General features: G+C 39.3%; 1 protein-coding gene across 4 annotated transcripts; it reads left to right on the top strand.

The window, feature by feature from the left end:
• Positions 1-24237, top strand: LOC140483533 (transmembrane protein 171-like). Of its 4 annotated transcripts, XM_072581736.1 has the most exons (5): positions 1-329; positions 6159-6825; positions 15096-15231; positions 16271-16323; positions 18811-18907. In XM_072581736.1, the coding sequence occupies exons 1-4, from the start codon at positions 279-281 to the stop codon at positions 16281-16283; spliced, it is 867 nt and encodes a 288-aa protein (XP_072437837.1). In that variant the 5' UTR covers positions 1-278; the 3' UTR covers positions 16284-16323; positions 18811-18907. The 4 variants fall into 4 exon arrangements, with proteins under 4 accessions (XP_072437837.1, XP_072437809.1, XP_072437829.1 ...); XM_072581708.1 differs by lacking the exon at positions 16271-16323 and having other exon boundaries at positions 18811-24237; XM_072581728.1 differs by having other exon boundaries at positions 16271-18906.
• The last annotated feature ends 327 nt before the right edge of the window (positions 24238-24564 follow it).

Raw genomic sequence — 24564 nt, 5'->3', positions numbered from 1 at the left:
GAGTCGCCTCCTTCACTCGGGGTCAAGTGAGGAGGGTTGAGCAGGGATCTGGATCCAGACGGGACCAGTCAGGGCGAGTTGGGAGTGGGTTTGACAAGGCAGCCTGGGGAGACGTAACTATCTCGCAGACATCAGGGGCGTGGATGTTTCCCAATTCTGTTAGATATAAATAACTGCTATCGATCTGTTTGTGATAATGTGGTTACAAGAGCCTGGTCTAGATCACCGACGTTCCCTGACCATCAGGGACAGAGCCGGAAGAAGCGGTGGTGCTCCCGATGGTAACTCGTTGTTGGATGGGACAGAGGAGCTCCGCACAGCCAAGCAAGGTCGGTCTGTCTTCGCCTCAGTATTAACTGCTGCATGACCTGCTTTGGGAAGGCTGCGGAGTGGTCAGGCCCCTGCACTGAACACCCAACCCGAGGCGCTCGGTGCTCTTTTCCAGGGAAATGTGAAAGAGCTGTGCTTCCAGGTTTCTGACCAGCATCGAGAGCACTGTCTCTTCACACTCGCTATCACATCCAGTTAATTGGAAACACCGAGCATTTACTGTGCAATTAGATCTGTCTATATTTCACCGGTAAATTGCAATTTACTCTGCTTTCGCGTCTCAATTCGCCATGAAACAGATTGAGGAATTACCCTGAATTACACTGTGCTTCAATAACATTCCATGCCCAGTTAAACGAAGAGGCACCTGGTTTAGTTCCTAGTCTGGTTATTGAATTTCACTGGTTTAATAGGGTTAAAGTCTACACCGATTGTCCAGTGCAGTAATAAGGGAGCCCTGCACTGTGAACGATATTGGCAAACGGGGGAGGTGTTCAAAGTGGGGCCGTCTCGTAGCTTGATATAAAAATGCCATGATACTATTTCAACAAAGAATAAGTATGTGCTTCACAGTGAGCTGGCCAAGAGCTACCCCTTAATAACATCTTCAAAAAAATAATTTAATCATCTTGATTGTGGAATCTTTCTGCCGACAAATTGGCAGCCTTGTATTGCAAGTGTTTAATATATAAATCGCTGTAAAACGCCTGGATACATCTTAGATCATGAAAGGATCTCTGAGATTTTGGATTTTTTTTTGACAGCCCACAGTAGGCACACGCTCTGGGCATTATAAAAATCAAGAAAAAAAAATTGAGAAAGTAGGTGCTCCTAATAGGGGACTCAAAAATTACCGTATGTAAAAGCAGAAATGTCAAGGCACATCCTTGGAGAGAGAACTATAGATAATCTTTAAAATAAACAATCTTTGGCCCATAATAGCTAAAAAGGAAGGCCTGAGAGAGAAGTTCCTCCTTTGTGTAAGTGCTCAGTTCTGACCCTTATTGGGAGCCAGGGATGTATTGCCAGGAGCTATTGCTGTCATAGATACATACAATATCAGCAGTTGGAGAATAGCTGCATTTTACAAACATTAAAAGGGTAACATACACAGTTTGCCCGCTGTGATATATTTGCCCATGAATTATTATAGTAATTTCTGGACTTGCTTGTGAGGAAGTTCAATTGATTTAAATAATTCTTTTAGATGGGACAAGAGGGTGTTAGTTATTATATAAAGCAAATCACTGAAATAAATTCCTACAGCATTTCATATTAAAGTTACAAGTTACAAGCAGTGTTAGGTGCCATTATCATGCAATTACAATTACAATTTCAGCATCATGATTTTATTTAATGCTTTAAAGTACCAAAACCCAAGCATTGTGGCACCATCATCAGAAAATTATATTGCACTCATTTGAGTTTACATTTAGCCAAAAAAAATGTCATCACAGTCTAGAATTTAGCCATTTTAATCAACCTGTTCCTTGATGTCATAATACTCATCTGGAACAGGTGGGACTTGAACCCAGGACTTCTGGCTCAGGGAGGTAGGGACACTCCCACTATGCACATGAGCCCCCATAAAGCTGGTATAATTGTACATAATTCAGACATAGACCATCTGGGAACTGTTAAACTATGGTCCAATGGCAACACTCTAGTCTTTGAATCACAAAGGTTGTAGGTTCAAGTCCCACTTTAGAAATTTGAGCATATAATCCAAGTTAACCTTTCAGTATAATGTTGAAGGAATGCATGCGTTCAATTATGTTTCCTGTTGGCTGAAATGTTAAAATAACATCCCATCCCCCATGCTGTCCTTCCAATGTGACCCTGCAAAAGGACGTAAATGATTCCATGGGACTATTTCACAAAAGGGTAGGAAAATTTTCTCCTTAGTCCTGGCTAATATTTATCCTTCAACCAACATCACTCAAGCAGATTATATGGTCATTATCTCACTGTTGTTTGTGAGACCTTGCCATATGCAAATTGGCTGTGGTATTTCCTTCCTTAAAACAAACTACACTTCAAAAATAGTTCATCCAGTGGTAAAGCACTCCAATACATCCTGAGGTTGTGAAGGCACCATATAAATGCCAGTCTTTCCTTCATAAATAAACGTTCTCACATGTGCTTTCCTCATGCCAATGGTTCACCAAGAATTAATCCCTTGAAATGTTATGTGCATAGCTGCTTTACTGGCAGAGCCTGCTGTGAGCTGGACTGCTGTACTACTTGGTTACGCTAAATGCACATTACACTTCACAAATAATTGGGAGAATCGTTGCTATCACAATGTCTGTGTCCTTGGTATACTTGTGAAATGACATTGGTTTAAAGTTACTATTTAATGCATATTGTGTGTGTTAGCTGCAGTGCAACATAATGTAGCCATCCAGACTTTGAATTTCAATAATTGATTTGTTTTAGTCAGGATTAAATTGTACCTTGATCTAAACAGTATTGATTTTTGTTCAGTCTAAGAGCAGGGAAGTAAATTGGTTTTATAGCAAAAGTATGGATTTAAAAAACTCCTTCACCCCCCTCAAGCAAGAAGTGCGAGCAACTTATGAGTTTCTTTATATTTAATTAGAATCAACTAATTGGCGACTTTTGTTGCTCCCCTGCCTCTCCCTCAAGCCCTTCCTCTTGCTCATGCCCATACCCACTAAGATAAACATAGCTTCTCCCTTCCCAATCTTAACCCCACTTTATTAATTATTCTAACGCTCTCCCAGCTACTGTCACAACTCTGAACACTTTGTAAGTCAGCACTTGCCCCACTTTATTAACTATTCTGATGCTCTCCCAACCACTGTCACAACTCTGAACCCTCCGTAAATCAGCATGCATCCAAAGTTCTTGCGATCAATATCTTACTTACACCAAGTCCCAGTCACTTGTCAACCTTGTGCTTGCTGAGTTGTCTCAACATTCAGTTGAGCAATGCCTTAATATTAAAATTCTCAACATTTGCTTCCATATTTCTGTAATGTCCTGCTGACTTACTAACCTCTGCAATGTCCAATTCTGGCTTCTTGTGCATCCCTGATTTTCTTCAAGCAAATGTTTGTCAGGGCTCTTAGCTGTGAAATTCCCTCCCTAAACCTCACTGCCTGTCTACTTCTCTCATCTTCATTTAGCTGCTCCTTAAAATCTACTTCTAACCAAGATTTTGGAATCTCACCCAATATCACTTTTTGTAAAATATTGTCTTAATCATGCCTGTAAAATGCCTTAGCATATTTATACTAGTAAAAGGTTCCGTGTAAATGTAAAGTGTTGGTGCCTTATTTCATCCTTAAGACTTAGTTAATTCTTGCCAATCAACCTCCCTTTTAAACCCCTACTTTAGTTGATATTATGAATAGCTCTCTCTCCTTGAGCACAAAACCAACTCCCCTTGAAAGCTCATCAATCCTGTCCTTTTAAAAATGAATGTACAATGTGTTTCTCACTTCTCTGTACTTGCTATTTTCTGTATTCAACCTTGCTCCCCTGTTCCGAATCATGTCGTCACCTCCTAGGACCACTCCAGCCCTCCTGAAACTCACCACTCAGAATCCGCCCAATCTGGATTCCATCCGTTGTTCAGAGTTTGTCATTGCTTCTAACAAAGTGATTAACCACGGTGTCTTATTCCTTCTTGATATTTCTACAGACTTCAAAAAGTCATGATGCCATCCTACTCCAACATTTCTTCTGTGTTGAGACAAAAATGATAGATTATTTTGTCTAGTTCAGGTCAGAAGAATTATAGATGTTCTTTTCCCACTGCTTAATTGTGAATACCCATGATCCTCTCATCTACATATTACCCTTTAGTGATATTATCACATGAATCATCACACTTTCTGCCCTTACAACCCACCCACTGATGGTGTGCTAGTTTACATATTTTATTGTCTGACTTCAGTTTCATTACAAACTCTCAACTTCCCAATGAGTTCATTACTTTTCTGGCCACTTTCTGAGACTGAACCAGACTTTTCACAGCCTATTTCCACATCTTTCATATTTCATTTCAAAGTACTGTTAACAAATATAAAGCTCAAGTAGCAAAAGGAATACATGGATAAAGTGAGAAACTTTATTACCATCAATTGTAAGAACTTCTGCTCTCAAAATGTTAACACACAAAAGCAATGCATCTTTAACAGAAAGGGAATATGTGAAATAACTTCCAAGTCATTTCAAAACTAATAGTGAACATTCCCCTTATTTACACCTTGTTACAACTTTTGTATACTTTAAGAGATAATAGAATTGCACAGGCTTTGAGGACTAGGGAACAAATTGCCAATAAATTCTGGTAACCATATTCATAATTATCATTTTGTCATCTGCACTTTGCATGACTACTTTTTGAGGCAATAAAAAGACTCAAAGTCTTCTTTTGACTTGGCATGGATAGGCAGTTACCTGACGCCGACTTGGAGAACTCTTCACTAGAAAGCAGTGTTGTCTGTAGTTGCAAGAACTTCCCTTTCTTTAGCGTTCTGTTCTACATTTTGAGCAGGTTATTGTTTTAGTTGAATTTCCTTTGTTTTGGATAGATTGTGTGTGTGTGTTTGTGTGTGTGTGTGTTTGTGTGTGTGTGTGTTTGTGTGTGTGTGTTTGTGTGTGTGTGTGTGTGTGTGTGAGTGTTTGTGTGGACTCATGTTTTCTTTGCATTAGTGAGGAATACAATAATATTAAGTTATTTTCTTTTCTGGAAAGTCCACAATGTTTAGTCAATTTTTGATTATTTTTATTATGCATGATACAGTAACCTCCTTTTGTAATTGCAATTGAAGTAAGAATAACTAGAGGTTAATCATTACCAAAGTGTTTCTGTTTGGTCAAGTTGGACCTGCTTCATGGCAAGGATGATATCCTATTTTTATCTTGATTTGCTGTTCATGTAAATCTTTAATTTTTTCAGAACTAGTGAATGGAAGGTCATGCATTCGCAGATTGCCTTTTTTCAGTCCTCAGGACAAACCAAAGTTCCTCATTAAATAACTTTCCAAGCAGAAGATTAGCCATTTAATTTGCCTTGGTGATGTTGTCAAGAAATAAATGTTGATGAGGGCGTCAGGAAACTTTTTTTTTGTCAAGGTTTTACAGCATCAATTGGCTGGGGTAGTTTGGACATGAAGACACAGTCTCAGAATAAGGGGTCGATCATTTAGGACTTAAATGCGATGACCTTTTGTCACTCAAAGGGTTATACCTCTTTGAAATTCTTCACTATTGATGTGCCATAATTGAATATACATACGGCTGTGACAGATCTCTGGTCTGCCTGTGACTCCAGGCATCTGAAGAGCAGGTAGGAAAGTGGAATTGAAACCATGATCAGTTGTGATCACATTGAATGTTTGGAGCAGGTTCAACAGACCAAACTGTTTACTCCTGTTCCTCTTTCTGGTTGTTCTTCTGTTTATATTCATTTGAAAGTTGAAATCTGGTTTCTATTTAAAATCTGGTCCTAAAAATCGTAATTCTGCAAAATTCTTCAATACTGCAGTACATCTGATCATTCATTAAAAAACTGATTTTTTATAATTCATAGTCTAAAATAAAAGTAGGCGATTGTGGCCACTGGAAATCTGACATTAAAATTGATTAGATGTTGAAAAGTCAATGGCTAACATATTTCCCTCTGTTTCTCTGTTGTTTTATTCTGGATGGTTGCTGTGTATTTCCAGCTTTTTCTATGTTTGTTGATCAATATTTTTTGTGTGGTGCCCACACTATTTTAGAGGCAAAATAATAATGATTAGACCTCATTTATGCTAAAATAAACTTGTTGCAATATTTACTTAAATTCACAGATTCAGTCATTTCACATTGAAGAACATTTCAATTCTGAGGAGTTGATAATGCGTACTGTTCCAGCATTGGAGAGGATAGAGGGAGATGGAAGCTCTTATAAAACGGGATTCTTTCTACTTATATTTGGAGTTTCCTTTCTATCCGCTGGAGTCATTATTGCTACCTTTGGGTTCCAGTCATGTGATCGTAATGGTGGCAGCTGCAATGTGATTCTAAAGGCAACCGGACCAAGTTTGTGTGGCATTGCATTGGTATTCTTACTTCTAGCGAGATCCAAGTCTCTGGTGAATCTGAGGCAGCTGGCCCAATCAGCAGATCAAAGATGCTTTCTTTCATGCAGTGAGCAGGACACTTTTGCTCGTTTCCTTATTTTTGGCATCCTCTTTTGTTTCAGTGGAGTGCTGTTAACTATGATCGGAGTTTGGGCAATCACTTGCCCTGGCACCAAGGAAGGTGAAGGATTCAATTTAAAGAGTAAAACTAATGGAAATGAGAAATGTAAACTACTCTTCTTGCAAATTATGGGCCCTGTGGTAACATTTATTGGTATTTGCTTCTTGCTAATTGCCCATGTCAAAAAGAAGGTAACATTAAATCCAGAAGAAGAATGCCCATCCAGAAGTAATCAACAGCCACATAGATCAGGACCATGTCAAATAGCAATAGGTAAGTGAAGTGATTAAAACTGATGCTTACTGTGAGTTATACACCATTGCTTCTTCCTAAAGTAAATAATTAGAGTGTAGTCAGTAATAAAAAGGGCTTGTGTTTCTACGTTATTTTGCACATTGCAAATCACTTTGCAGCTAATGACTATTTTTTGACTGTAGTTACTGCTTTAATGTAGGGAAATATTTGCAACAGGTCTTCTCACCCACGACAATAATATTACAAGTAACAGAGTGGGGCAAGAACTGTGTATCCCATCTTTCAGCTCTGTCTAAGTCCTCATCCATCATGAACACAAATTTGTTGAGTTAAAATGCTACATAGAAAATAGAAACAGGAATATGCCAGGTGTTTTATAAGGTACCACACATTTGGCTACTGAACAAGACATGAGCCCATAGTGTTTGAGGTGGTATGTTATCATAAAAAGAGCATTGGCAAACTAAGAGAAGTCTGCAAGTTTGGATAAGGGGGATATTTTCAGGCTGGCAACTTGTAACTAGTGGTATGCCATAGAGATCAGAACTGGGAGCCACAATTATTTACAATAAATATTCATGACTTGGATGAGGTCAAGTGAATGCACTGTAGCCAGGTTTGTAATGACACAAAAAGAAGTGGAAAGACAAGTGTGATGACAGATCAAGTCTATAGAGAGATATGGACAGGTTAAGTGAGTGGGCACAAACTTGGCAAATGGAATATAATGTGGGAAATATTGGTATTTTGGCAGGAAGAACTGAGGAGCTGAATAGTATTTAAATGGAGAAAGACTACAAAAAGCTGTAATACAGCAGGATTTGGGAGGCCTTGTCCATGAGTCAACAAAAGCCAGCATCCTAATTCAGTGGGTAATAGGGAAGGCAAATGGAGTGTTAGCTTTATATCAAAGGGAATGGAATACAAAAGGAGGGTGGCCTTGCTAAAACAATACCAGACCACAGCTGTGAACTGTTTTAGACCCCTTATCTAAGGCAAAGTTAGGAATCACACACCAGGTTATACTGCTCCTTCATCAGGTGGTTGAAGGAGCAGTGCTCCAAAAGCTAGTGCTTCCAATTAAAATTGTTGGACTATAACCTAGTCTTGTGTGATTCTTAACATTGTATACCCCAGTCCAACACCGTCATCTCCAAATAATGTCCAAGGCAAGGTATCCTGGCATCCAGAGGAGGTAGTACAGGGAAGATTCACTAGGCTGATACCACATGTAGACAGTTTGTCATATGAGAACAGCTTGAGTGGGTTGGGCCTGTGGCCACTGGAATATAGAAGAATGAGACACAATCTCTAACAGAAATGTACAATACTCTTAGGGAATTTGACAGGAAAGGTTGTTTCCTCTTGTGGGAGAATCTAGTAACAGAAGCATAATTATAGAATAAGGAGTCACACATTTAAGATAGTCATGAGGAGGAATTTCTTCTCTCAGAAGGTTATAAATCTTTGGAAGTCTTTACCATCGGGGGCTGTTAAGGCTGGGTCATTAAGTATATTCAAGACTGAGATAAAGAGATTTTTAATCAGCAAGGCAATTAAGGATTATGAGGAAAAGGTAGAAAAGTGAATGATGGAGAAGACTCAATCGGCTGAATGGTCTATTTCTGTTGCTACGTCTTTTGGTTTTAGGCAATTAAGGCCATTGAGCCTACTCTGCCAAACAAACAGATCATGCCTAATCATCTCTATGCCATTTTCTCCCACTAACCTCCTACCTCTTCATGCCATTTGTCTTCACAAATTTGGTGATGACCGTTTTGAACATGCTCAATGATTGATCATCTACAGTTCTTTGAGGCTGAGAATTCCAAAGTCTCATCATCCTTTGTGTGAAGAAATACCTCCTCATCCCATTCATAATTGGGCCACACCTTACTCTGAGGCAGTGTTCACTGGTTTTAGGCTCACTTAGCAGAGGAAACACTACTCTTATCTACCCTATCAAGTCTTGTAAGAATTTTTTAAGTTTTGATGAGATCTCCCTCTCATTCTTTGACATGCTAGGGAATATAAACCCAGTTCCTTAATCTATCTTTACAAGATAATCTCATCATCGTAGGGATTAATCTGGTGGCCCGCTGTTTCCCTTGATAGCAAATATACCCTTCATTAGATAAGGAGATCAAAACTAGACACAGTACTCTAACCCGGTCCCACTAAGGCTCTGTACAACAGCAGCAAGACATCTTTGCTCCTGTACTCAAATCCTCTTGCAATGAAGGTTAATGTACCTTTTACCTTCCAAAGTGCTTGCCGCATTTGCATGCTAGCTTTTAGTGACTCATGAATAAGGACATCCGTGTACCTTTGGACATCAATGCTGCTCAGACTCATACTATTTAAGAAATACTCTGCATTTCTCCTTTTCTCCCAAAGTGGATAGCCTCATACTTGATTACACTATTGCCTGTACTAGTCCATTCACTTAGCCTGTTCAAATTTCTTGAAGTCAGCCTGGTTCCTCCTTACAACTTATGTTCCCAACCAATTCTAAATTTTGATATATATAATTTCTCCCAACTTGGAGCTGGCACTGTTCTTTGTGGTACCCCACTAATTACCACGTGCCATTGTGAAAATGATCTGTTTATTCTCTCTTTCTGATTTCTGTCTATTAACCAATTAATAATTATTTCTGTGTGTTCCCTTCAATCCCATGAACTGTAGTTTTATTTACTAACCTCCTGAATGACAAGTTGTCAACAGCATTCTGAAAATCCAAATGCATCACATCCACTGGTTCTCCTTTATCTATGCTACAAGCAATATCCTTTAAAAATTGTGTAACAGTTCTGTCAAACCTGATGTCCATTTCAGAAGTCCATGTTGATTCTGCTCATTACGTTCTAAGTATCCAGTCATCTCATCCTTTATAATTGGTTTCAATATCTTCCCTCCTGCCAAAAAAGACACATTTTGTTAAAGCTTTTCAGCTTACATTCCGTAGGACAATGCAAGAAATGCCAATATAAATGGGTAAAACAATTATATGTATGAAAGAAGAATGCTGATTGGTTGAAAAGTGGACTCTCATGGGTAGAAGTGTTGCCAGAGGGAATTTGTCAGGTGAATGATAACCAGCAGGTAACTGGCCAACTGTATTTAAATTTCAAACCAGCAGGTCGGACAGGGCATTTCTCTGAGAAATGAACCAGACAATGGCTGTCACCTATTTTGTTGAGTTCAGTCAAGTGCAGTATGTTCTTTCTGTCTGCAAGTATTGGGCTGTATGTTTTTGGCTGCACAGACCTCCAAGGTCCCACCTGGAGTGACTTCCGGAACCAGAGGCCAATGATGTGAGTGGAGTCAGCTCATTGATAACATGCTGCAGACCATCAAAGTGACTGCGCATTGACTGCAAACCTAACTGATAATCTTAAATAGGTTAGCAGCATAATTACCTGCTGGTAAAATTCAAAATAATGTCTAATATTAGATGTTATTCTGCAATTGGACAGCACTTGCTCTATAATCATGAGTGTGCAAAGAGTTATACTGACAACCAGTTAACAGTCTTAAGCTAACAACTATTCTCCATAACAACTATTAATCATAATCCACTTGCCAACCAATCAGTCCTCTTCTAGTGTCCAGTATTAGATTAGATTAGAATACCTACCAGTCCACATTGATCCTCCGAAGAGTAACACACCCAGACCCATTTCCCCTCTGACTAATGCACCTAACACTATGGGCAATTTAGCATGGTCAATTCACCTAGTTTGCACATCTTTGGACTGTGGAAGGAAATCAGAGCACCCGGAGGAAACCCACCTAGCACGGGGAGAATGTGCAAACTCCACACAGACAGTCGCCCGAGGCTGGAATCGAACCTGGGACTCTGGTACTGTGAGGCAGCAGTGCTAATCACTGAGCCATTATGCTGCCCCAAGTTTTCCCTTTACACTGATTTTTTTATGAATGTCCTCATGAATACAAGATAAAGATTTCAACAAAATGTGTCTCTTTTTAAGTTTTAAAAACTAACAGATCTATAATACTGTGCTTTCTCTTTCCCTACCCTCTTAGGAAGTGGAGTTACATTTGCTGCACTTCCAGTCGACAACAACCTGTCGCGAATCTGTAGCATTTTGAAAAATAACCACCAATGCTTCCACTCTTAATTTAATCACCACTTTTTATTAGTCTGGGATGCAGCTCATCTGACCCAGGCAATTTATCAAACTTGAATCCAATTAGTTTTTCAAGTAACCTCTTTTATTTTTCTTCATTTCCTCATTTTCATAAGTCCCTTGGTTTCGCTAGTACTTCAAGAAGATTTTCTTATCTTTCTCTTGGAATACAGACAGAAAGTAACTGTTCACCATTTTTCTATCCTACATTATAAATACTTCTGTGGCTGCCTGAAATGGGCCCACATTTTTCCTTGTATACATGCAGAAGCTTTTACAGGCAATCTTACAGCAAACTTGAATTCATATTCTTTTCAGCCTTCCTTATGAGTTATTTTTGGTCTTCCTTTTCTAAATTGTTCCCAATTCTAATGTTTACCACTTTTGGCACATTTGATCAAATGTAATATTTGACTTATTTTTGTTCACAGTAGTTGACTCAGCTTTCCTGTTTGGTTTCTGTACTTTAGAGGATGTATATTTGTTGTAGACCCTGTAAGAGTTTTCAAATCAAAGCCATTGTTTACCTTCAATGAATTCTTTTGAGGTATTTTCCCAATCCACCATGGCCAACTTGCCTTTCATATATTCATAATTTCCTTTAATAAGATTAGAATTTCAGAACGAACTATATTACTTTAACCTTAATGTAAAACACCATCATGTTATGGTTACTATTCCCTAATGGCTCCTTTATAGAAGGCTATTAATTAGCCATTTCATATTACATAGATCTATATCTTAAATACTTTAAGCACCAGTTGGTTCTTTAAATTACTACTCCAGAAACCTATCCCCTAGGAATACATGAATTGTGATCAATGTGCAAATAGTATTCTGATCTACAAACTATATGCATTCATAAGAATCTAGGAACTACTTCCTCCACCTGGATTATGTGAGATGAAACTGGGCTCTTTTAATATTAGCATAAGTGTGTTTGATCATTTATGTAGGATTCCTTTCTCCCTCTTCTAATTTGGATTAAATGAGTTGGGCATGGACCAATTATTTAATGAACAAATGCTAATATACCCGGTTCCTAATTTCAAAACCTTGATTTAATTTTCAATATAAATCAAGTATGACACATAAAAACAAATATAACGATGTTGCATGATATTCAACTACTTAATGAATATCTTCTCCATTATGCTTTGTGGGGGGGTGTTTAGGAAATAGTCGCACTATTTTAGGAAATAGTTTCCTGAAGGGCATTTTAGTTGCAGTTTCACTGTTTGAACCCAAAACAGACCAATGGAGTGAATGTCAATATTAGTGCCACAATGAATAATGGAAGGGATGCCCAGTCTGACTATGATGCTGTGAGTGGAAGCACAAGTAGGCCCACAGGATGTAGCTAAAAGGCAGATTACAGCTCAAAGGAAACCTACTGCAGTGGTTCAAGGAGGCAGCTCACCACCATCTTTTTAAGGACAACAAGGGATGGGAAATAAAATGCTGGTCCAGCCAGTGATGCCCATATCCCACGAGGAAATAAAAATCAGTCAACTCATCAGATATTGACTCCTTTTGCTGGAGGAGTCCAAAACATCTCCCACCATTATCTACTTACCTCCCTTAAGGTTTGTAGACCAGATGTATTCAATCATACCAACTAAATGGGCAGGTTACTAGTTCATGAATATTTTTAATTTCCTAAGTTTGTGACAGAGGATTAGGTGGAGTGAAAGGTTGGATACCCAACCCCTCTGCTACTTCATAACACACTTCTGTGAGCAAGGGAGACCCATGATAAATAATTTGGCATATTACAAGTGTTGCTCCAAAGTTCTTCATTGTTTGTAGAATAATTTGATGCATGCAATTGCAACATGTCAAGAGCATATTCCTCTATCTCAAATATTTATGCTTCTCTTAAATGTTCCAAGCTTCTTGGTATTTAAATACAGGATGAACTTAATATGCAAATCTGCTGAGGAAAGTGTAGTTAGACACCACTTGAAACAAATGTGGGGAGCTTGAAAAATATGGAACAGTGCAGAAACCAATTCTCAGTCTCAGTGCTTAAAGACATGACAACATTATGCCACCCGTGCGCAATATTTATAAGGTAGGAAATATCAGTTTGCATAAAGAAGTAGATGCTAGATGCAAGGCTTTATTATAGAGAAGATATATTTCACTTTTTAAAATACTATCAGAATTCAATGACTAGCTTGTGTATTCTTTTCATTAATCCAGATGATTTCTTGCTCACAATAAAACAATTAACTTTGTTTAATAGGCCTGCCTAACTGTTTCATTTGCTGCTGGGGAAATAGGAAGAAACTTTGACATTACCTTGTGAAAAGTTGAAGTATGCAAACTCAAATTTTCCCACAAGCGAGCTATTGTTTAATTACATCTTGCCCCACTCTTCAATAACAAGTATGAGGAGTTGCCAGACAGCTGTGGCACCAAGACTGAAACAATGCATTCACAGTGCCTCTGTTGTCTCTCTTTCTCTCTCACCAATCTTATCCCCAAGCTCCACTTCTCGCAGATTTAAGCCTCGCGCTCCCTCAATTTCCTTCTCACACAACTCCTTTCTTTGCCACCATGTTCGCTCACATTGTCAATGGTTTATTTTTCACAGGCACCACCCTTGACTCCTTTACGACCAATGTTGTCATAGCTCTCTCCCTCAATAGACCTTCAGTCCGTGTCAACTATTGTCTTGTCTCCTTTTCTAAGTCTATCATTTTGTAAATGTCCTGTTTGATTTCTTTCCTCCTTATTATGCAGTGCTAAGTTGACCTAACGTAAGACTAATATCTTGAGTGATTGTAATCTTCTCAAGCTCTGACCAGAATTTAACCAAGAAATGCTCTTTCACATCTTCCCTCAATATGACTGCCTGTTCCATTGCTACCTATCCGAATGCTACTAGTGCATCTCTTGGAGACAGTAAGGACTGCAGATGCTGGAAACCAGAGTCAATCGATGTGGAGTTGGAAAAGCACAGCAGGTCAGCCAGCATCCAAGGGACAGGAAAGTCAATATTGACCAGCTTCAAAGTCCCTCCACTCCCAGCCCTCCCCCTTCTCCTTGCCTCCCTAACCTGACCTTACCTGTCCACCTCTCCACTCCACCCTTCCCACTGACCAATTACAATAACCTCCTACCTACATCCAGCTATCACCATCCCACTTACTGCTCCCCCAGCCGTACCCCCTCCCTCTATTTACTTCTGGGCTCCCCTTCCACTCCCCAGTCCTGACAAAGGAGTTTAGACCAAAATGTTGACTTTCCTGCACCTTGGTTGGTGTCTGACCTGCTGTGCTTTTTCAGCTCCACTAATGGCTTCTCCATTCTGTCAGCAATCTCCTTCTGCACATTGTATTCTCTTTTGTATTCTTGGCCCTGTGTAACACTGCCACTGGACACACCTCATTCTTAAGATGTTGGCCTTTTGTAGACTCGCACTGTCTCTCTCCTTTCACTATATCATTGGCCACATCACTTTTTTTGAAATCCATTCACAGGATGAGGGCATCACTAACTGGGTCAATATTCATTGCCCATCACTAACTATTGTTGAGAAGGTATTGATGGTCTCCTTCCTTGAATTTTCTTGAGCCTTACTATGGTCCACATAATGTGGGTACCCCCACAGTTACAGAGAAAATTCCAGGATTATGATTTGGTGACAATGAAGGAATGATGATGTGTTTCTAAGTCAAAGGGTGTTTGATTTGGAGGAGAAATTATGAGTTGTGGTGTTCCCAGGTATTTGCTACATTTGTCCTTCTAAGGGGTTGTGGGATTAGAAGGTGCTGTCTAAGGAGTCTGGGTGATTTGTTGCAGTGCTTCTTGCAAATGCATGAGTGATGGAGGGAGCAACTGTTTGTAGATGCCTGGGACAGTGGTTGAGCCAGGTTCCATATGAGATTTCAGAACACCACTGGATATCTAGTTGAAGGTGATGAATTTAGAGGGCTATGGAGATAGGGCTGGAGAATGAGAAGAGCTGTATAAGTATTTCAGGAGTCGAATGGTCTCCTTCCATACTGTAAAACTCTACGATTTGATATTTGTTTTTGAATGTTAAGATGACATAAATGAAATATGTTGTTTTGCTTGATTTCGGATTCTGTACTGTTTGTTAACTGGTGTTTTACTTGCATTCAGATAACTCTGTGTTGGTCCTTCCACCACCACCACCTTATTTCCCTGAACCACCACCAATTGTAAATGATTACAATGGAATCTGTCAACCTGTTCCCAGTGACAGTCCTCCCTCATATTACAGTGTCATCTACTGCAGGTAAAGTAATCAGCCTCTTAATTTTAGAATTGAAACTTGCAGGTAGTGTCCCACCAGGTGTTTTAGAAATATTGTCTGAACATCTTATTTAGCTAATCAGCAATCTCTTCTCATGATAGAGTCATTCAAAAGATCAACGTACACTTTATGCTGTGTACACCCAATTTATTGATTACCACTTATATTGTTGTGCTTCTGTCCCTGTGAGACAGCCATTTTTCATCAAGTTTAAATTTATTGGGTGAACCTTCTCAATAAGTCAACAAATATTAGATTTGTTGCTATAGCCACCTTCACTCATAACAAATCTTGTTAGGCGACAGATTTTAAACAATTATGGACCGACAATCTCCATTAGATTGCTGCCCCTACTGCCCACTTTCCCCACAACAAGTGGGTCCTACGAAGCTGGCCTCTTCAGAAATGCAGAGGGTACCTGATATTACAATCCTCTTCATAGTACAGGTTTGTTGGGGATAGTCAGACCAAGGCTCCTTTTACAGCAATAACTACCATTTTCTGGCAAGTCTTCATTCACGAACATACTGCGCTGTTTGAATAGGCTTTAGCACGTTAATGAATGAGTATGATTGAGGTAAGTTGGTAAGGTGCCAGGGTGGTCGTCGAGTGGTGAGTTTTGGTCAGGTGGGAGTCAAGGGTTTGGTGGGCCAAAAGAGTAGTCCAAAGGTTGGTGGATCAGTGAATAGCAGAGGGTTTGGGGAGCAAGTAGGAAGAGTCGGGAACTTGGAGTGAAGGGAAGTGCAATCAGTCAGATAGTCATCCAGGAGGTAGACATGGTTAATCTGTCTCACATTTCCTGGGTAAGTAAGTCAGATCTCTCCCAAATCTCCAACTCGGACTCAGAGTTTTAACTTCATGGGCAATTCCTGTGGAGTCAGCCCATCAGGACATCTGAAGGGGCTTGACATGAATCTTTGGGGAATGTCTGGTTTGCAACTATCTGGAGATCGGAGGATCTGGGCCTATGTTTGTTCTTTCTAACTTCAAAACAACTTTTAATTGGAATTTTTTTTTTCAGGAGTGAAGAATAGTATGATGAAAATTAGAAACAATGCAGGACAGATCCTCAAGGTCACATATCCTGACAAGGCTTCTTTCTAAATTACAGTTGTCAAACTCTAATTCTAAAATTAGAAAACACTCGGGGAGACATGGAGCAAGATTGCTTGAAAGATATTTGTTTTCAAAAATTAATAGGTCACGACTGGACTCTGTTAGTTGGAGGGAGCAAAGTAAATCACTTATCACTTCAAATTGTTTAAATATTTAATCCACCAATCAATTCCAGAGTCCAAAGCAGTTTTCCTTCTTTACTGATTTAACTCCTCCTGTCTTAAAGCTGTTGATTCCACACCATATATCCTACAAAAGGTGTCACTGTTTGATTTCACAGCCCAGATGGAGGCTATTTAGCTCTTCAGGACTGTGCCAGTTCTCTGAAAGAACAAATCAGACGTGTCTTACTCCACTGATCATGCTCTGCAGTTATGATTCTTTTTCTTTTAGATAATATTCCAGTCCCCTTTCGATAGCCGCAACTGAGTCTGCCTTCTGCGCACTCTCGAGCAGTGCTTTTCAGGTTTTAACTCCTTGCTGTTTAAATAGTTTATCATCACGTTATCTTTCCTCTATTTTTCTTAAGTCAGTGTCCTCTGGTTCTTGACCTTTTTGTCAATGGGAGCAGTTTCCTTTACCTATCTTTTCAAGACCCTTCATGGTTTTTAACTGCTCTATCAACGCTCCTCTCAATTTTCTGTTGCCAAGTTTTAGTTGTGACATCATTGGTAGCACTCTTGCCTCTGACTCATAAGGTTTTGGGCGTCAAGTCCCTTTGCAGGACTTTAACACTCAAGATTTGGATATACTTGATAATAACTATGGAATTCCACATAATAGTATTCAACCAAGCCCTGCTTGCCATGCCCACAGCAAAACATCTGCTAATTGATGTGATTGGGTAGCACTTGTTGAACAGTGTTGAGTGCAAGAATAGCTCACTATCATTGTACTCAAAAGAATCAATCAAGCTCTAGGGTGACTTGCTTAAACTTGCTGGAAGCTTCATACACAGGAACCATTTTATACAATAGGAATACTTTCAAACCTTGCACATTTTTTGTATATTCCAGAAGCATGGCAAGTCTGTAGTTTTCCATTGCTTTCTCCATACCAATGTCTCAGTCAACTAAAGTTGACTTGCCAACCAATCAGCACTTTTTCTCATGTAGTACAAATTGTTGTGAGTGTCTGAAATCCAGCATTCTTCAGTGCAAGCCAAAGAAGCAACACCTGTGTTTTCAGCAATTCTCTATTTATTTGCAAATGTTTAATTGCATCACACATTTAAAAATCGCACCACAACAGCTAATAGTCCAACAGGTTCATTTGGAAGTACAAGCTTTCGGAGCACTGCTCCTTCGTCAAGTGGCTGGTGGGGCATGATCATACTAATCAATCAAACCCAATTTGAAGTGATTAAAGACTTAACAGCAATCTAGGTTTGTTCAATCCATCACATAAGTTGTATGATCCTTTGATATTATACGATAAATTCTGTGACCTATGATCTAGCCCCACGAGCTACCTGATGAAGGAGCAATGCTCCGAAAGCTTGTACTTCCAAACAAACCTGGTGTTGTGAATTTTAACTTTGTCTACCCCAGTCCAACACTGGCACCTCTACATCATTACATATTTATTCATGTATATTTTTTCACAAGTTGCTGACCTATAGCCCCCGCAGTATTAATATCTTTATCTTTTCTGAACTCTTACCAAGTAGATTTTGTTCCTTGTCCAGTATTCGGGAACATTAAGTACCTAATCCTGCCTTCTATTGAACCAGGTCTCTGTTATCACCACAGCAGCATGTTCCCATCAGCAGTATCTATCAAGGCTTGCAGCTCACCAACCTTATTTGTCATGCTCAGTACATTCATATGTATGTACTGTAACTGTTAGTCTGTGTACATAAACCTAATTAAACCTTTTGCATCCACACCTATTTCTTGCTGTCTGTCTGTCTATCTCTCCCCAAAGTTTGCACACCTTGTTTGTCTTTTTTAATGCTACATATAATACGTTATTATATCTATGTGTGAGCATTGACTAGCCATGGACTTTGTCAGGGCTTGAAAACTCATGGAAATTTTGACTTAAGTGAGTTAAACTTAAGTTTTGAACCATAGTCTTTTGTATATACAGTTCACTGAAACAGAGTTTTCCCTTGATGGTTATAATTGTGGTTGTTTGAAATGGTCTTTGTATTTTCAAACATCATTCAGTAATTAATTATCACAGCTTTAAAACAAAATCATAGTAAAAGCATCCTAACCAAGTGACCTTTGGAACTTGTAGCATCCTTTTCAATTGTTTGTGTTTGTGTAATCTTAAGAATAGACCAATTTGGAACAGTTACTGTGTTTAGTTTAAACCTTTCTTATGTAGAATCACAGCAAAGAATTACTTTGTCATTGGTTAATATGTCCAAGCCTCATTTTGTTAAACTGAGATCATTTTACTATAAATTATTGAATTTTCATTTTAACCTCTTGGCAGGACCCAGGAAGATGAGAGCTCTAATTCCAACATGATGGATGTTAGATTGATTCTTATGAGGTTTCCAGCACATTGGCAGATATATCTGGTGTCTGCTGCTTTCTATCAGAGTTATCAACAATGGATGAAGAAACCCAGACTTCAGATGAACAACCAACTGCTTCATCCAACAGTATCTTAGATAAATTCATTTTGGCTTTCTTTAGTTTGGCACTTTTGGTAAAATTATATGTGGCTGTTCTCAGAACATTAATGACCACATAAAGGCTATTTTAGTCACCAGTTCGATGCTTGGGAGTGAGAAGGGTTCTCCAAATGAGGCACCCAATCTATTTCTACTCTCCTTACTCTCTTTTAACAGTCTCTGTCTCAAGAAGATATATGACTTTTCTTCTATAAAATCAAAAGTTAGCACTGCTTCATTAATTGTTTGTGACAGTGTAAAGTGCACATTTTAATCACTACCATTAAGTTTCTTTAATTATCTTGCTAATTGTCTTGGGTTTGCATTACCATCTCACTGACTAATTGAAACAATGAATACTATTTACCCTACCATAACTTACTGTAATCTTGGAAGACATCAATCAAGACACTCCATTAGCTCCTCAAATCTAGTAAAAACCTATTGTCAAGACTCATCTGCATATCTGGAAAATTAAAGGATATGAGGAACAAGCAGTAAAATGCTATTAGACAAGGTGGATAATATCGAGCAATCTCTTGTGGGTTTTTGTAGCTGATATAACTTTTTCAGCCTTATAAGTTTCTACGTTTCTAATCTCTGTGCTGCCCCTTCACAATGGTGGCACAGTGGTTAGCACTGCTGCCTCATAGCGCCAGACACCCGGGTTCACTTCCCGCCTCAGGCATCTGTGTGGAGTTTACACATTCTCCCTGTGTCTGCGTGGGTTTCCTCCGAGTGCTCCGGTTTCCTCCCACAGTCCAAAAATGTGCAGGTTAGGTGAATTGGCCATGCTAAATTGCCCGTAGTGTTAGGTGAAGGGGCAAGTGTAGTGGAATGGGTCTGGGTGGGTTGCTCTTCGGAGGGTCAGTGTGGACTTGTTGGGCCGAAGAGCCTGTTTCCATACTGTAAGTAATCTAATCTAATATCATCCAAAAGCACAGTGTTAGTTTTCACATGTATGCTGATGATACCAGCTTTACCTCACGAGCATCTCTCAGCTCCTCCACTGTGGCTAAAGTATCAGACTGCTTGCCTCAGACTCACTACTGGATTAACAGAGATTTCCTCCCAAATAAATATTGGGAAGCCTGAAACCTTTGTTTTTGATTCCTGTTCCAAACTCTATTCACTAAGCCACTTATTTTATTCCTCTCCATGGCAACTATCTGACAATGACTAGGCACATCTTAGCTCACATTTGACTTCATATTAACACCATCATTAATGTGGTCTATTTTCACCTCATAATTTTGCTTCAATTTGTCCCTGTCTCAGCTCATCTGCTAAAATCTGCATTCATACCTTGGTTATCTTTAGATTTGATTATTCAATGCACTCCTAGTTGATCTCCAATATTCTGCCCTCTGTAAATTTGAGATTATTCAAATGTCTGCTGCCTATGTCTTAAATTTGTTTTAAACCTCCTAACCCCATCATGTTCTCTGTAAAGGATTAATAACTAGCATGAAGCAACGTTAACAGTGAGTCATTTCTGACATCATAACTGGAACTGTGCACCACTTCTTTCTAATTGTTGACTTTTACCCATTTAAATTTTTGAGTGTCAGTGGCGTGCATGTGCCAACATATTCAATTTAGCAGCTGGGGAAGATTTTCATTGCTGAACTGGCAATACTGTATCCAGAGGCAGCCTTTTGAAAGGTCTCTTGGTCAAACATGAAAGCTCTATATTATGGCCACAACTTACCCATCCAACTTCATTGCCAATAACTTAAGACTTCAGAGTACAAAGGTGGCAAGGGGACTATTCAATATTAGCATTCACTTTTAAATATTTCACTTCGGATTAGTTTCAGTTTCTTCATGTGTGCATCATTGTTATTTGTTTGGACTAGCCTAGACAGCAAAGTGTCTCATAGTTGGCATGCATTGATAGTTACAGGGAGATTGGGGATTTTCTTTCATTGTGGAGTAAATAAAGATGTGTTCTTGAGTTCACTTGTTGTTGAATGTCGTATTAGTGTCCAGTGTGGTGCTTACCACACTGTAGAACAGCTGATTTTGCAAGCTCAGCTGTCTTCCACTGCATTGTAAATGCTCTACGTGAACCCAAACCTCTGTGCAGGGTCTGCCAGTCAACACCCGGAGAGTGACATACGATTGGACAGTATTGACACTGCCCTCTAGGCCCCACATTTTCTTGAAGAGACTGACTGTCCCCACCCTCTTCCTCTGCACCGCACAGCACCCAGGCCCTTCCCACTTCACTCCTCCTTGCTTCCCTCTATCCCCCTTCTGTTCTCCCCTGGATCTTTCCTCTAATTCTCCATTGGCCACTGACCCCACTCCAGTATACCCCTCATCACTGATTCACTCTTGTTGCAAGCCTTAATGTGAAAGTCCATTCTCCTGCTTCCTTCTCTTAAGGTGTATATTAAAATGAGGTAAGCCTGTGTGAACCTGATGGATACATGCCACCTTTAAGTGATTGTGAACTGAATGCCACAACTTTATCTTGAAGTCAGATCTTATTGAAGGCTGTTTAATGTTACTGAGTATTCATGGTATAGTTGTCTTACAAGTATGAACTTGCTCCATTCCTGCATATTGCCTCACCTGCTGCTGAGTTTATCACTGCTTCTCAACCAAGCAGCTGGGAATCAACATTTCTCAAACTTCATGTTTCCTGCTCTTGGCAGTCCCATCAACACCTCCAGTAGAGAGCTGGGACAAATGTGTCACTTTCAGGATGGCATAATCTAATTTGTGCAGTATCACAGGAGTCAGTAATGTCCAGTGTATAATGACCTGGAGGAAGGGACTGACTGTCTTGTGAACAAATGTGAAGCCAGGAATGAAAGCAAGCTATGAGGAGATTTAAGAGATATTGGAAAAGACTACGGGTAGGTTAAATATTTGGGCAATAATTTGACACATGGGCGTATAGTGTGGAAGAACTGTGAGGTTGTCCACTTTGGTAGGAATAAGAGAAAACCAGAATACTTAAACAGAGAGATACTATGGAATGCTGCACTACGGAGGGACCTAGATGTCCTTGTGCATTAATCATAAAAGGTCAACATGCAAGTACAACAGATTATTACAAAAGCATAAAGAAAGTCAGCCTTAATTATAAGGAGGAGTGAAATATAAAAGTAGAGAAGTCTTGCTACAACTATGGCATTGCTGAGACCAGATGTGGAGCATGGTGCACAGTTTTCATCACTTAGCAAGAAACACACTTGCACTGGAAGCAGTTGAAAGAAGGTTCACAAGGGCTGATTCCTGGGAAACATCTTCTAGGAAAGGTTAAGGAGGCATAACCATTCTCATTAGAGTTTAGGAGAATAAGGTATGATTCTTACTGAAGTTTATAAAATTCTGAGGGCGCTGGACAGGGTAGATGCCAAGAGACTGCTTCCTTACATGTTAATGTAGAATGAGGGGACACAGTGTAAAAGGAAGGACTCTCCTCTTTAAGGTCCAAGAATTCTTTCCTTAGTGGCATGTGGGTGTACCAAATGAACTGCAGCAGTTCAAGAAGGCAGCTCACCACCAACCTCTCAAGGGTAACTGGGGCTGGGCAATGAATTCTGGCTCAGCCAATGACACCTACATCCCATGAGTTATTATTTTTTTAAAAATGGAGATGAGAGGAATTTCTTCTCCCAGAAAGTCTTGTTTTAGAATTCTCTTCCCCAGTGAGCAGTGGAAGCCAAATCATTGAATATGTTCAAGACTGAGTTAGATAGGGCTTTGATTGACAAGATGGTCAAGGGACTGACACGAGAGGAGGAGTTGAGCCCACAATCAGATTAACCATGAGTTTATTGAATGTCTTGCTCCTGTTTCTGTGCCCTTATATTCTTTATTCTTGAGCTCATTGTTCTACATTGGAGCATGATCAAGCAGTGTTACTTTTAAAATTCTCTTCCTTGATTTTGAATCTCTTCATGGCCTCATCTTTGCAATCCCTTCCAACCCCTTAACCACACGAGACATGGAGATGTTGATGTTGGACTGGGCGGGACAAAATCCGAAGTTACATGACACCAGGTTATAGTCTTTCACCTGTTGAAGGAGCAGCATTCCGAAAGTTTGTGATTTTAAATAAATCTCTTGGACGATAACTTGGTGTCATGTGACTTCTGATTCTAACCTGTGTTGATAGACAGTTCTACTTTGAAACAGTTTTTACGATCGTGTTTTCTTGCTTTCATCTGATGACCATTTATCTGTACTTAAGCCTATATTCAGTGCATTTTTCCAATCTGAAAACCAATACCTCACATTATCACAAATTTGAATCATGCTTTTTATGTGAACTTATAACATTTGATTAAAAATGTTAGATTTAAGAATAGGCAAAATTCTAACCCAACATAGAAGCAAATACCTTGTCTGTTATAGCCCTTGCATCACTTATGATGCTATGATGTCCTTGGTCATCACCCAGACATTCACCTTTTGCTGATTTTATTTTGAAACTCAACAGCTTTTTAAGGCAGCTACTCTTCATAGGTGAACTTGTTTCTATACTACATGTCTATAAAAAAACTGCAACTGTAGTTGTCTTCTTTGAAGTTATTTTGCATAAGGTTGTCCTAGCTGTCTGCTTGAAACTCCACATCTGACTGGTTCTGGTGTCCCTGAAGTAGCTGCAGTGCTCACAATAACTTATACTGTATCTTGGCTCATTAGCAATACTCAGCTAACACCCTCATGTGGTTCCAGTTGCAAAACAATCAGTTGTATAACAAATATTAGTCCCAGTTTAATGCCTCTCCATTTTGTTTCTTGGTGTTTTCTCACTCACACATGTTTGCTTGTGTTCTATTTTCTTTCCCTACTTTCCCCTATTCTCTTACCCCTTTCACTTGCCCCCACCTTTTTCCTTCTCTTTCTAATTCTGTTTAATTTAAGTTTATTTATGAAATTTTAAAAAACATTTTTTCTTTAGGTTCTTTATTCACCTTGTTTAAATCTAAACACAAAGCTGGTAAACCTCATTTTATGGCTACTTTTAAGCTGCTAATACCAAATGCATGTTTTTATGGATGCTCGCAAAGTTGGAATAGTTGCATTTTTTCAGAAAGCATGTACTTACTAGAATTGGTTGTAGTGTGTATTAATTATATCTGCATAGTATTAGGTTGAATTTGCTGAAGGGAATTACCATTCACAGTAAATGTTATTTTAATGTGAAATTATCTGGGTACTTGTTTGAATATGGAGGCATTTTGGCTCTGTAGTTGCCTTATTCTTTTCATTGGAGTGGTGCTGGAAAAGCACAGCCGGTCAAGCAGCATCCGAGGAGCAGGAAAATTGACGTTTCAGGCAATTCCCGATGAAGGGCTTTTGCCAGAAACGTCGATTTTCCTGCTCCTCGGATGCTGCCTGACCTGCTGTGCTTTTCCAGCACCACTCTAATCTAGACTCTGATTTCCAGCATCTGCAGTCCTCACTTTTGCCTTATTCTTTTCATTGTTATTTTTTCATAATAGTAGTCCAAAGATGTTGCTGAACCATAGGTACCATTAAAGGATAGGCATTAATCAGAGCCATTGATGTTGCTCAGGGAAATTTGTAAATAAAATGATTGTATT

This window comes from Chiloscyllium punctatum, chromosome 2 (assembly GCF_047496795.1).
Source record: "Chiloscyllium punctatum isolate Juve2018m chromosome 2, sChiPun1.3, whole genome shotgun sequence".
In the NCBI taxonomy this organism is placed as follows: domain Eukaryota; kingdom Metazoa; phylum Chordata; class Chondrichthyes; order Orectolobiformes; family Hemiscylliidae; genus Chiloscyllium; species Chiloscyllium punctatum.
Note: the sequence above shows the minus strand (reverse complement) of the source record. Positions and strands in the feature narration are given on the sequence as shown.

Excerpts from the sequence above, each read along its gene's own strand:
- LOC140483533 (XM_072581708.1), top strand. The coding sequence starts at position 279 with ATGGTAACTCGTTGTTGGATGGGACAGAGGAGCTCCGCACAGCCAAGC. Across the intron at positions 6,826-15,095 it reads ACCATGTCAAATAGCAATAG|ATAACTCTGTGTTGGTCCTT; the intron begins GTAAGTGAAGTG and ends ACTTGCATTCAG. Across the intron at positions 15,232-18,810 it reads TACAGTGTCATCTACTGCAG|GACCCAGGAAGATGAGAGCT; the intron begins GTAAAGTAATCA and ends ACCTCTTGGCAG.